Source organism: Panthera leo, chromosome E3 (genome assembly GCF_018350215.1).
Source record: "Panthera leo isolate Ple1 chromosome E3, P.leo_Ple1_pat1.1, whole genome shotgun sequence".
NCBI lineage: Eukaryota > Metazoa > Chordata > Mammalia > Carnivora > Felidae > Panthera > Panthera leo.
The window spans coordinates 39,061,235-39,073,165 of record NC_056694.1 but is presented as its reverse complement, the minus strand read 5'-3'; the positions used below and the strand labels follow the sequence as shown (position 1 = coordinate 39,073,165).

Here is an 11,931-nt window from a genome sequence, read left to right as displayed (position 1 = left end):
GTAATTAAACATTTTTTTTAATGTTTATATTTGAGAGCGAGCGAGAGTGAGCAAGCAGGGGAGGGGCAGAGAGAGGAAGAGAGCGTGAATCTCAAGCAGGCTTGGAGTTGTCTGGGATGCTGGGCTCAGGTCCACGAACTGTGAGATGACCTGAGCTGAAGTCAGAGCCCAACCGACTGAGCCCAGGCGCCCCAGAAAAGGTTACTTAAAAGTATGCAACCTTGAGGTAACGAAGATGATTCTGATTTTTTTTTTTTAAGACAGCCTGGTCACAACACAACAATGTGGATGTACTTTATACCACTGAACTGTGCACACGGCATGTGTTCAAATGGTTAAGGTGCTAAATTTTATGTATATTTTACCACAACTAAAAGAACCCAACAATAACACCATCATCATTAACAACTACAAAAAAATTCAACACCATCATTATCATCAACAACTACAACCCCCCTCCCCCAAACCATAAGCAAAGAAGAAAGTTCTGAAGGTGTCCCTGGGACTGTCAGCAGTGATGCGATGGGACTGTTTTCTTGCAAATTTATATTTGATTTTGCAGCCCAAATTTCCGTCTGTGAACACTTCTCAGTTTTGTAGCCAGCAAAGTTGCGTCTCTCGGTGTTGACGCAGAGCCCGGCTCCCGGTCCGAGCCACGCGTCCGAGCCCAGCCCCGCCGCTGCCTTGGGCGTGACCTTGGCCAGCTGGGTGTTGGGGGGCCCTGCGAGCCTCAGTTTCCCACTGTGGGAGCCAGGGATGACAGCTCCCCTCTCTTCCCGCGCGGCCCCGCCCCACGGCCCCCGGATTGGCTCGCGCGGGTCTCCCCCGCGTCCGAAACGGGGCCGGGCCTCTCCCGCTCGCCGGGCCCCAACCCGGAAATGCGGCTCGGAGGCGCCGGCAGGGCTGACCGAGCCGCGGCGGAGCGACGGCGGGCTCGGCCAATGGGCGCGGGCGGCGGCAGCGGCGGGGCGGCGGAAGTCCCGCCCGGCGTCGCGCGGGGGCGGGGCGGCGCCGGGGGCGGCGGGCGGCGGGGCGGGCGCAGGATGAGGGCGGCCATTGCTGGGGCTCCGCCGCGGGGAGGAGGACGCTGAGGAGGCGCGGAGTCGCGCAGCGCTGCGGGGGAGGCGCCCGCGCCGACGCGGGGCCCATGGCCAGGACCACCAGCCAGCTGGTGAGTGCGCGCCGGCCGCTCGGGCGCGCCGGCCCGTCGCCCGGCCAAGCGCGGCGGCCGCCGGGCCCCGGTGAGGCGGGGCGGCCCCGGGTCCCGAGGGCCGGGCGGCGCCTCACCTGCGGCCGGGCGGCCGGGCAGAGGACCGCGGGCTTCGTGAGGGCGCTGCTCGGCCGTCGCGGGGAGCCCGGGCCCCCGGCGCGGCGGGAGCCTGCCCGGCGGGGGCGCTGACAGACGCGCGGAGGGCGGGGGAGGCCGGGGAGGTGTCACTGGCCTGTCGCGGTGGAAGTGCTTGGAAAGTTTGTTTTCGGCGCGCCGCGGCCTGGAGCGGAGCCTTTGGGCTTACCTTTCGTTCCGTCTGCGGAGGAACCGCCCTGGGCCTTCACCTGGAAGGGGGGGGTCCCAGTGCCTCTGCCGCAGCGGAGCAGGAGGTACGAGTTCTTGCCCGGAGCACCTGATGCCCCGGGCCCCCCGAATTCACGCCTAGGATGGAATGTGATAGACTGCTGTCCCGGCCCGGCCGAGCGGCCAGGGGTGCTGTTCCTGCCTCGGGGCTCTTCTCCAGCCCCGGCATCGAGAGTGGGAAGCCCCCAGGGGGCCGGACTTGAACCTGCTTACCGGAGGAGGGGATTTGGTGATGGGGGGAGAGTGATCCTGACGGGGAGGAGGGGTTTCAGGGGAAAATAAAAGGGAAAAGCACTCGTGGGGTTGAATGTTTTTGCTTAAAAGTGTTTCCACGTCTCCCCCCCCCCCCCCCCCCCTTCCCTGTGTTGCTAAAAGTATCTTGAGCGTTTTGATGTTTTCCCGGTGTCTGAGTTGGGGAGTTGCGAAGGTGTTTTCACGATTTATACCTTGGGCGCAACTGAGAAGTGGGTGCAAAATTAGGTTCCAAAGGCAAGGGAAAATCACTTAAATGAAAGAAGACCCAGGAAATGGACCCGACTCCTTGTTTTGCAGCGTACAGCTTTGTGGTGGCGGTTCTTAATCTTTTTTTTTTTTTTTTTTTTTTTTTTTGCCGGGGGTGGGGGGGTGGGGGGGGTGTCTTGTACCCCTTTGAGAATCTGACGGAAGGAATGAATCCTCTCCTGAGATTAAAACACAGAGCCGCCCCGCATTTTGTAGTTACTTCCGCTGGTTCTTGAACCTTCTGCAACTCCTCAGTGGACTTCAGGCGGAGAACACCGTAGGGATGGGTGACGCTCCAGAGCCGCAGAGGAGGACCTGTTCAGTTGAGAAAACGGTGAAAGGGAAAGGGGCCGTCTTTGGCTGTTGCGACATGTGGCCGTACCCTGGGGTGTCTGGGCTGACAGGCAAAAACACGAAAGAGGCTTTTGGCGAGCCTCAGTGGAGGCCGGGGGTGAGCACGATCCCAGAAAACGTGTAACACGAACCGTCCTACGGCGGTGCTGTTGGGGCGCAAGGTGCAAACTTTGCTGGAGTCCTCGGAAGGGGCAGAGAGCACATTTCCTCACCGTCTTGGCCCTTCGCGTGATGGGCGGTCGACATCGGGAGTTTTCTTTAGTAAGTCGTCTTCTTAGCGCGGAATTGCTGGCATCCATGGAGGGAAAATGAATCTGGGTACAGCGGAGAGACCTCGCCGTCAGGAAGCCAGAGGAGCAAGGCTTTTGTTGGGTCCCCCCTGCCGGGTGAAGATAGGCCGTGTTTCCCCTCGGTGATGGCGCAGGTGCCCCCAGTATTGGCTTTTTCATCCGAGGACAGGTAGGCTTGGCGCTTCTGACAGTTCGGGTCTGGATTTTCAAGGTGGCACTGTGGGAGAAGCCCGTGGCCCCGCTGTGGATCGTGCCACTTTCCTGAGCGTGCGCCGCCAGCAGGGGGGCGCTACCGTGAGGTCTGAACGTGGCCTAGCCTGCTTGGATCCTCAGGTGGGCCGGAGGCTGTCCATAGCGCGTGCTGAGCATGGACTTTGTTTTTTAAATTTTTCTCTGGTTTTTTGAGGGGGGAGGGGCAGAGAGAGAGGGAGGGAGAGAGTCCCAAGCCGGCTTCACGCTCCAACTCACAAACTGAAATCCTGACCGAAGCATGAGATCACGACCGGAGCCGAAATCGAGAGCGGACGCTTGGACGACTGAGCCAGCCGGGGTCCCCTGTGGAACACTTACTTTAAAAAGCAGGCACTTTTCCAGATAGCTCCCGCCGTGTTGCTTGATTTCCGTTGATAGGGTGGGGTGAGGTCGGTGTCGTTCCCGTTTTACGGGCGTGGAGACCAGGAGACCGATGGATGGGGGGTAAGTATCTACCTGTTAAACCGAGCGCCTCTTGAACCCACGACTGAGCCGCGGCAGGGCCCCGGGCTCCCCTCTGCCCCCTCGCGTGGGGAGGGCCCCGAGGGCCGGCCTGGCGGGGGGCTCGGACGCCACTTGGCTTGAGGAGGTCCTCGGTGCCACTGCCCAGAACGTCTTTCCCGGGGTTGTGCCTGAGTGTCCCGACGGTGCCGTGCTGGAGGCAGGAGGGACCTCTTCACGTGGAAGGACCGCACACTTACTTATTTCTCGGGGCAGATGGCTGAACTCTGTGACCCCTGGAGCCCGTTTCGGCCTCGCACTGTCAGAAAGCAGCTGTTTGGAAAGAGGCTCCGCTTCGTCTGTGTTTGGGGGCCGCTGTTCTGAGTGGGGGAGACTTGGGTTCCTCCCTCTGGGAGACCAGGGCTGCAGTGGCTTTGCTGGAGGTAAAGCGGGAGATGCTTTGCGAGCGTGGCCGCGTCTGTGCGGGGAGGCGGTTGGGAGAGCGGGGGACATGGAGAGGAGTGGGTTCTGATTTCCACACTCCTTTTCGGGTAGCTCCCTCTCATCGTGGTCTCGGGCGGTGTGATGTGTTTCTGTCCCCGCGACGCCCCTGCAGAGCGGGCAGGGTGAGGTCCCCACACTGAGAGGTGGGAGTGTGGGTTTGCCCTCTTCCGACAGGGTCTTGGGGGAAGGAGTGCGGCGGCAGCCTGTGTAGACGCGGGGCCTGAGCAGAGGCCCTGGGCAGCTCTTCAGAGCAGGCCTCGGCCTCTAGGCCGCCTGTAGCCCGGTTTTGGCGAGGAAGAAAAGGCGACCCCAGGGCGTGTCTTCCCTTCGTGCCACGTCCTCATCCCTCATCCCCGAGCCGCACGACGTGGGGTTTGGGTGCGTGGAGGGCGAGGGTGTGATGAAGGGGGAAGCGCTGCGGAAACGGGGTGAGCGCGCTCCGTCCCCTCCGAGTTGGTAGTGTGGAGAGCCCTCCCTGGCAGTGCACTTGGACCTTTCCTGAGGAGAATTTTCCGTGGAAATGGACTTTGGTGGGATCCCATGTGTGGCTGAGGAACATTTGATGCAGAAATGACTCCCTCAGCAGGTGTGAGGGCTGGGACGGACGTGTGCGAGCTCTGCCCCTGCCCTTTTGATGACAGCTGGCCGAAGGGGTGAGGAGTGCAGTTGTTTTGAAGGCAGGTTCAAAGGGCAAATCACCGGGGAGGAAGTGCTGGTGTGGAAACGAAGTTTTGGACGGGTATCATTCAGGCCTTTTTACTAGTGCCTTCTTCTGTAATTGGGTCGTGTTTAATACCGGACCCTTTAAAACATTGCTTGATTATCGAGAACCGGTTTTTATCCAGTCTCTAGCTGAATCGACAGGCAGAGTTGATTTCCTTTCCTTTCCCCTTTCCTTTCCTTTCCTGTTATATGTATTTATTTTTGAGAGAGAGCGAGCGAGCGAGAGAGAACGTGTGTGCGCGTGTGGGTAGGGACGGGATAGAGAGATAGGGAGACAGAATCCCAAGCAGGCTCCACGCTGCCAGCGCAGAGCCCAACATGGGGCTTGAACCCACAGACCGTGAGATCACGACCTGAGCTGAAATCAGATGCTTAACTGACTGAGCCACCCAGGCACCCCAGAGTGCGTTATTTTCGAGTGATGGGGAATATGTTCTGCTGATAGTGCCTTGGATATGAAAGGCCTTTCAGGTTTGCGATGGTTCTTGAGGATCTGTTTTCATTGCTTGACTGGTTGCATTTATGTAGTTGCCCAGAGTCTGTTTCCATCCTCTTAGACTGGAAAATTTTCCTTACTTAAACTGAAATTTTTACTCCCAAGAAATTCCAAGTCCTTTTGAATGTCTTAAGAGAGATAGTTTGTTATAAAGGATTTACATTTGTGGGTTTCAAATCCCTCATCAGAGGAACCGATTCAGGTTTCTGTGTAAATAGTTGGATTGCACACAGGCCCACAGAAGTAGAACTGACAGCACCGCAAGCTCGGTGCGCGGAATAGACGGCCACGGCCTGCGTCAGCAGCCCCTGCCCGGACGCACGGCCCGCAAAGCAGACAAGGACGGTTTGCATTTGGAGTGTTGCCCAGGAGCCTGATGAAGGTGGGCACATAGTTCCTGGTGGCCTAATGACCTCCTCTGCCCCACAGACGAGATCAAGTGTCCTCTGCACCAGCCGCTGTGCTTTGAATCAGCTTGCGGCCTTCAGGGAATCGCAATATTTAAAGGCATGTGTGAAGGTGTGTCTGGATGCCAAGCAGGGTCGTTCTGGGGGTGTGTGCCTTCTGCATGTTGCTGGAGCTGGAGGTGGCAGGTCTGCCCGCGCTGGAGAAGGCTGGAGAGGCCCGTGTGCAGGCAGCTGCGGTATGTGTGTGTGTGTGTGTGTGTGTGTGTGTGAGTGTGTATGTATGTGCATCTCGGAAGTATCTCAGAATTCATCTGGCTGAAGCTTAGCTGTTACAATGAAATCATTGTTAAAGTCTCATTCTTCAACCTGTTTTTCTCTTTTGGAATTAATTGTACTGCAGTGGGAGTTGTATCTCAAAGCGACAGCTGTATATTGGATGCTGTCAGAGAAGGCTGATAAGATTTGCAGGGAAGCTTGAAGCCTTACAGAAATTGTTGTTATGTGCTTTGACCTGCCGTGGTACCTGTGGGAAAAGGGGCCTGGAGTTAACTTTTCTGTTCTCCCTCCCTGTTTCTGAGAAGCTGGGAGGACAAAGCCTGCAGTGGACCTGGGAGCTCTGTGCCACCCAGGAGGAAAAGGTTCTACCTTGCAGATCTTGCTCTTAGACCCAGTCTGAAGTAGAGGGCATGTATTCAGTTGTGGCCTGGCTCTGGATGCTCCCCTACAGTGAAGGAAGTGGGTTCATCTCAAGGGGTGGCCATATCGCATTCTCATCACACACTCTCCCCTGGCAGGGCTGAAAACATTGACACACTTTGTTCCTAGTCCCCCTTTCTCGGTGACTGGGAAGTGAGCACTGCTGGAAGGGTGCCTCAGTTCCAGCATTCCTAGGACTTCCCTATCTCTCCTAGCCTGTCCCTTTGCTCCTCCTCGATGAGAGTCCCTTCTCGGATGCACCTGCCGAGTGCCCTGTACAGCCCAGGTAGTGTCCAGGGTGTTCTAAGCTGCCGGTTTCTCCTCTTCAGGCTCTTCCTCTTTGCCTGAAGAAATTCCCCCAGTGGAAACTACCCCCTTGGTGACCGTGAAGCCTTTTCTGAGTGATCAGCTTCTTTGTGTGTGTCCCACCCACCCCTGCCCCATCCCTGTCCGCTTTGGTCTACAATAGTTTTATTATATAGTCAGTTCTGAAACAGGTTCTGTGCCTTGTTTTGTCCTTGTCTTTCTGAACTTTGAGGCTCTGGATGGCTTTGGTTACTGTCTCATCTTTTCTCTTCATGGTTCTCATGCCTGGACTTCCAGTAGTATTTGTCACATACCCGTGTATCTTCCCATTTTTGCCATTTGTTAAAAGCAGGTCAGAATCTTACATGTACATTCTGATTCCCTTGCATTTAGAGCTGTATATGCTCAAGGGGTGGAGGGCTTCATCAGAAACTGTTTGTTCCCTATTTAATGCCCCGTTTGCAAGCATTCCGAACCAGGAAGAAGTCAGACGCTTAAAAACATGGATTCATGTTCCACTCTTCTGTTGTCTAAGGAAATACAACTTAAGAAGGAGATACTCTCTTTTTCCATGTATATATTATATCACTTACCTGACCCTTGAGAGGTTATATTTCAGAGGTACCCATTTCTTTTCGTAACTATAGCTCCTTGCAGGTTGGGGACCAACTGTTGGGTTAAATCTGGAGTAGCAAACTACTTACGTCAAACATACAGTATTTGAGCTGAGGCTTTTCATGTTGGCACTACCGCCGTGGTGGGCGAGGCCTGCCGTGGACCACTGTCCTCACGTAGCCAGACCCTGAGTACCGAACCTGTAGAAGTGCCAGCCGCCAGTGTCGGTGATGTGGGCTCTGCGCGAGAGACAGCTACTCTCAAGGCAGTTGCTTTCCCGTTAGGAGGACTTTTTCCTTGAAGATTCCTGAGGATGAGGGTCACCCTAGCAGTCTCTCTGCCCAGAAGCCAAGCTGCTATTCTCTTATGATATAGGGCCTTTAGGGGAAATGACACATATTTCTCTGCTGCTTTAGGCGAGGTCAGTGAGGGCTTTCCCCAGGCCTTGACTTTGCTCTGATTTATAAAAGTATCCTGTCCTAAAAGGGGCATAAGCTCTGTGGCTAGGTGCGACCACATCCAGTGCCACAGCTCTTCATCCAGGTGCATGAAGCCCCACCCTCCTCGGATGGTTGTGTGGCTGATGGTTCTGGGGGTTGTCCATGCAGCCCCCCTTGTCTTAGAGGTTCCTACCATGCACTTACGCATGGATGCTCAGTGAGGGAGAGAGCCACCAACCTAGCAGGAGGGCAGGAGTGACAGGAGCGTTAGACCCAGCATGGGCCAGCGCTGGCCGTTAAGAAGTGCAGCATGGGTTCCTCCTTCGGGAAATGATGGGACCAGCCCATTCTTTGGGAAAGTTGCCCAGACGCTGGTTGTGCTCAGCTCTGCTCTTAGGAAGGTCTGATCTGGAGAGTCACAGCAGCCAGACCCTGTGGGGGCAGGTGAGGTAGCAAGCTAACTTACTAGGAAAGCTAAGAAGCTTGAGAACTGCTTGTTTCCGGGCTCTTGTCATTATTAACTGGCTTCCTTCCTCGAGGGTGAGCCCTGAGCTCTTCTGCATTTTTTCTCTGCAGTGAATGGCCCATGACTTAGGCTGGACAGGAGGCTGAGAGAATAATCTGTCCTCTCAGTGCATGATCTCTGAAGCTCAGGATTTACTGCCCCCCTTTTCCATTGTCAACTCATTTTTTTCTTCCTGCAGTTTGGCATTTTTCTTTGATGGGTTTTTTTTCATTCGTCAAAATTATAGTCTTCTACTGATTGTGTGTACCTAGCTGGTTATTATCAGATATACAGCTTTAAAAATGTGTATCTAAATATAGATTTTATTCGTGAATGCATTTTATTCTCATTCCTAAAAAAAGAAAACAAAACTTGTAATCTAAATGCTTTTTTTGTTGTTGTTGTTTAATCTTAGAAAAGTCTCCTGCCCAGAAGCTGCTGGCACTGTGCTTTGTGTCTCGGGTGGAAGGGGGTGAGGATGGTCTGGTGATGGAGAAGAGACCTCAACAGAACCAGGCCTCCACACTCGTGGCCTGAAGGAGTCCTTGGGTGAAAAAGATGGCTGCTCAGCGGGTGTGGGACAGCCTGCATGTGCCCCCAGCCCTGTGAGTCCCACCAGCCACAGCCCCACCCCAGGGGCCGAGGGGAGACTGGCCCCAAGGGCAGTGAATTGCTCTGCCAGCCTTAGTGGGGCCGCTCCAGAGAGGAGGGCAGAAGAACGTGGACTTATGTGCACTGAGCCGGGGCTTTCCTGGCAGGGCAACCCAGAGGGTAAGGGAGCAGGGGGCAGCCAAGTGTGGAGGAAGTTTGAGGAGGGAGCGCATGTCTAGTGTTGGGAAGACCGGGAGGGCTGTGCTTGCCTAGGGCTTTTGCAGGGAGACCTCTCTGCTCCAAAAACAGAAGGCTTTTGGACGATGCAAGCTAAAGAAGGTGGGGGTGTTAGGAAATTTATTCTTAACTTTTTCTGTTAGTTTTTTTCTTTAAGTGTATTTCATTCAGATTGTTTAAGTTTACTTGAAGCTATCAAAATAGCCTCCAAAGAAACATTTTTTTTAAAACTTAGTTTTTAAAATTTTATTTTAGAGAGGGGCTGGGTAGAGGGGCAGGGGTGGGGAGAGAGAGAATCCTAAGCAGGCTCCATACTCAGTGTGAAGCATGATCAGTGCCTCATTCCCGCGACCCTGGGATAGGAATCATGACCTGAGCTGAAATCAAGAGTCAGACATTCAACTGACTAGCCAACCAGGTGCCCCACAAAAAACTTTTTTTTTTTTAAATATATTTTAATTTATTTTTTATTTTTGATAGACCAAGCAGGGCAGGGGCAGAGAGAGAGGGAGAGAGAAAATCCCAAGCAGTCTCCGCACTGTCAGCCTAGAGCCCAATGTAAAGCTTGAACTCACAAACCATGAGATCATGACCTGAGCTAAAATCAAGAGTTGGATGCTTAACTGACTGAGTCACCCAGGCACCCCGATAAACTTGGGGTGCCTGGCTGGCCCAGTTGGTTGAGCATGTGACTCTCGATCTCGGGGTTGTGAGCTCAAGCCCCACACAGGATGTAGAGATTACTTAAAAATAAGATCTTTAAAAATAAATAAATAAACTAAAGTTGATTTTGGGGTAATTTTAGATATATAGAAAAGTTGTGAAAAACACAGAGTTCCCATAAAACCCATCATCCTACCTCCCTTAATGTTAACATTTTTACAGCATATCACTTCTGTCAAACTCAGAAATGAATGTTGGTGCCACACTCTGAACTGCAGACCTGTTGGGGTTTCATCAGTCCTCCCCACCCCCCCCCGCCCCCACTCCCCACCACTGTCCTCCTGTTCTATGATCCCATCCAGGAGCCACGTTCATTTAGTCGTTTCCTTGATTTCCTTTGGTCTAGGACAGATTCTCATTGCATCCAGTTTTTCATGAACTTGATGCTTTTGAAGAGTATTGGTCAAGTATTTTGTAGCCTGTCCCTCAGTTTGGTTTTGTCTGATGTTTTTGGTGATGACACTGGAGTTATCGGATCTGGAAGAATCCCACAGAAGTGGGGTGTCTCTAGTGCATCCTGTCAGGGGTCCATGTGCCTTATTACTGGTGAGACAAAACAGGATTAGGTCTTAATGACTGGAATTAGGTCTATGGCCCTGCTCTGCTCTCTGTTACTTGTTATTTTGTCATAGGATGACCACAGTATTTCTATTTTTTTAAATATTTTACATATTTGTGAGAGAGAGTGCAAGTGAGGGTGGGGCAGAGAGCGGGGGACAGAGGATGCAAAGTAGTTTCTGCACTGACAGAACAGAGCCCGACACGGGGCTTGAACTCATGAACCGTGAGATTGTGACTTGAGCCAAAGTCGGACGCTCAGCCGACTGAGCCACCCAGGTGCCCCCACAGTGTTTCTGTTTTGGGAAGGCACTGTCATACTCACCCAGTTGGATACTCCTGAGTTCCACGTGAAGATACCTGGGACCCGCAGGGCTTCTAACTTAACACACTGGATCAGAGCTGGCATGGGGTCCAGGTACCTACTTGTTTCGACTGCTTTCTGGTAACATGAACACTTCTGGGATAGCACAGGGACAGAGATGTTCCCAGGTACGGAGTGAACCCGAATGCCCTGATAGAACTGGTTTCGAATCCGGTCCAGGCCCCTGCCCCTCTGGAGTATTTGGAGTCGGTGATCCACTGGGCATTTGCCACGGTCTGCTCAGGTCCTCTGTGCCCAGTCCCTTCCTGCTCTCTTTGCAGGCAAGAGGATGGAGTTATGTCACCTGGCCCTTGTGAAAATTAGGTGGTCAGCTTTGATTCGTTCTCTTCTGGCTTTTTTCCTTTCCTTTTAAAAAAAAAAATTTTTTTTAACGGTTTTTATTTATTTTTGAGACAGGGAGAGACAGAGCATGAACAGGGGAGGGTCAGAGAGAGGGAGACACAGAATCTAAAACAGGCTCCAGGCTCTGAGCTGTCAGCACAGAGCCCGACGTGGGGCTCGAACTCACGGACCGCGAGACCATGACCTGAGCCTAAGTCGGCCGCTTAACCGACTGAGCCACCCAGGCGCCCCTGGCTTTTTTCCTTTCTGGTGAAGCTGCCGTTGTTCATTGTCTGAAGACTTTGCCTTGAGTCGCAGTCTAACTTGTGGGCTGTTCTTTGGGGCTTGTAGAGTGAATCCAGAGCAGAGTTTGGAGTGTTTTTCTAGCCTGGAACTCCGAGGATAAGCATTTTTGGAAAATCGTGGATTTCATTTTTTTCTTCTCCCATCTACACTCGGCGAATACAAGACCTTTATGAAGATAAGAATTGGTAGGAAGAGAGAACAGGGCAGGGGTCTAAGGGAAAGCACTTCAAAGAAAATGATGGTGACAGCCCCCGGCCACAGGCAGATAGACCTCAGGGTGTCGAGGGCCCGCCCTGGGGCTGGGGCCAGTCTCGGGAGGTGTGCGGAAGGTGTGCGGAAGGTGTGCGTCAGGTGGGCAGAGTTGGCTAAGACAAGGTGAAATACAGACTGGTGTGCCTGCGCACCCTTCTTGCCATATTCCTCCTTCTCTTGTTTCTGGCAACTGCCTCTAAATGGGTGGTTGGAGGAGGTGTAGATGAATGTCGTGCTAGACAAAATAGATCTTTCCCCGCGTGCCGATGGTGGTGTGCAGCTCTGCTGTGGCAGTTAGCCGTTAACACTGGGACACAGTGTCTCTGGGTCTCGCTTGGCAGTTATTTTTCCCAGTAAGAAACTCTTCATTCAAATTTTGCAGATACGGAGTCCAGGAAGGGAGGGCAGCTGCTTATAGTGCCTTTTCAGTTGTCAGGAGAGGAGGCATCCTCAGT

At 53.5% G+C, this 11,931-nt stretch overlaps 1 protein-coding gene across 5 annotated transcripts in view; it reads left to right on the top strand.

Annotated features, from left to right (window-relative positions):
* Nucleotides 1-11,931, top strand: part of PDPK1 (3-phosphoinositide dependent protein kinase 1) — a 74,828-nt gene that overhangs the window by 3,370 nt on the left and 59,527 nt on the right. Inside the window, exon 2 of one of the 5 annotated variants that reach the window (XM_042922022.1) lies at nt 8,519-8,708. The exons of 2 other annotated variants lie outside the window; for them this stretch is intronic. Coding sequence is in view for 1 of the 3 variants with exons in the window: in XM_042922018.1 (XP_042777952.1) it covers nt 1,148-1,171 (24 nt within the window). In the remaining 2 variants the exon portion in view is untranslated. 2 more of the 5 variants (XM_042922018.1, XM_042922024.1) reach the window with 2 other exon arrangements.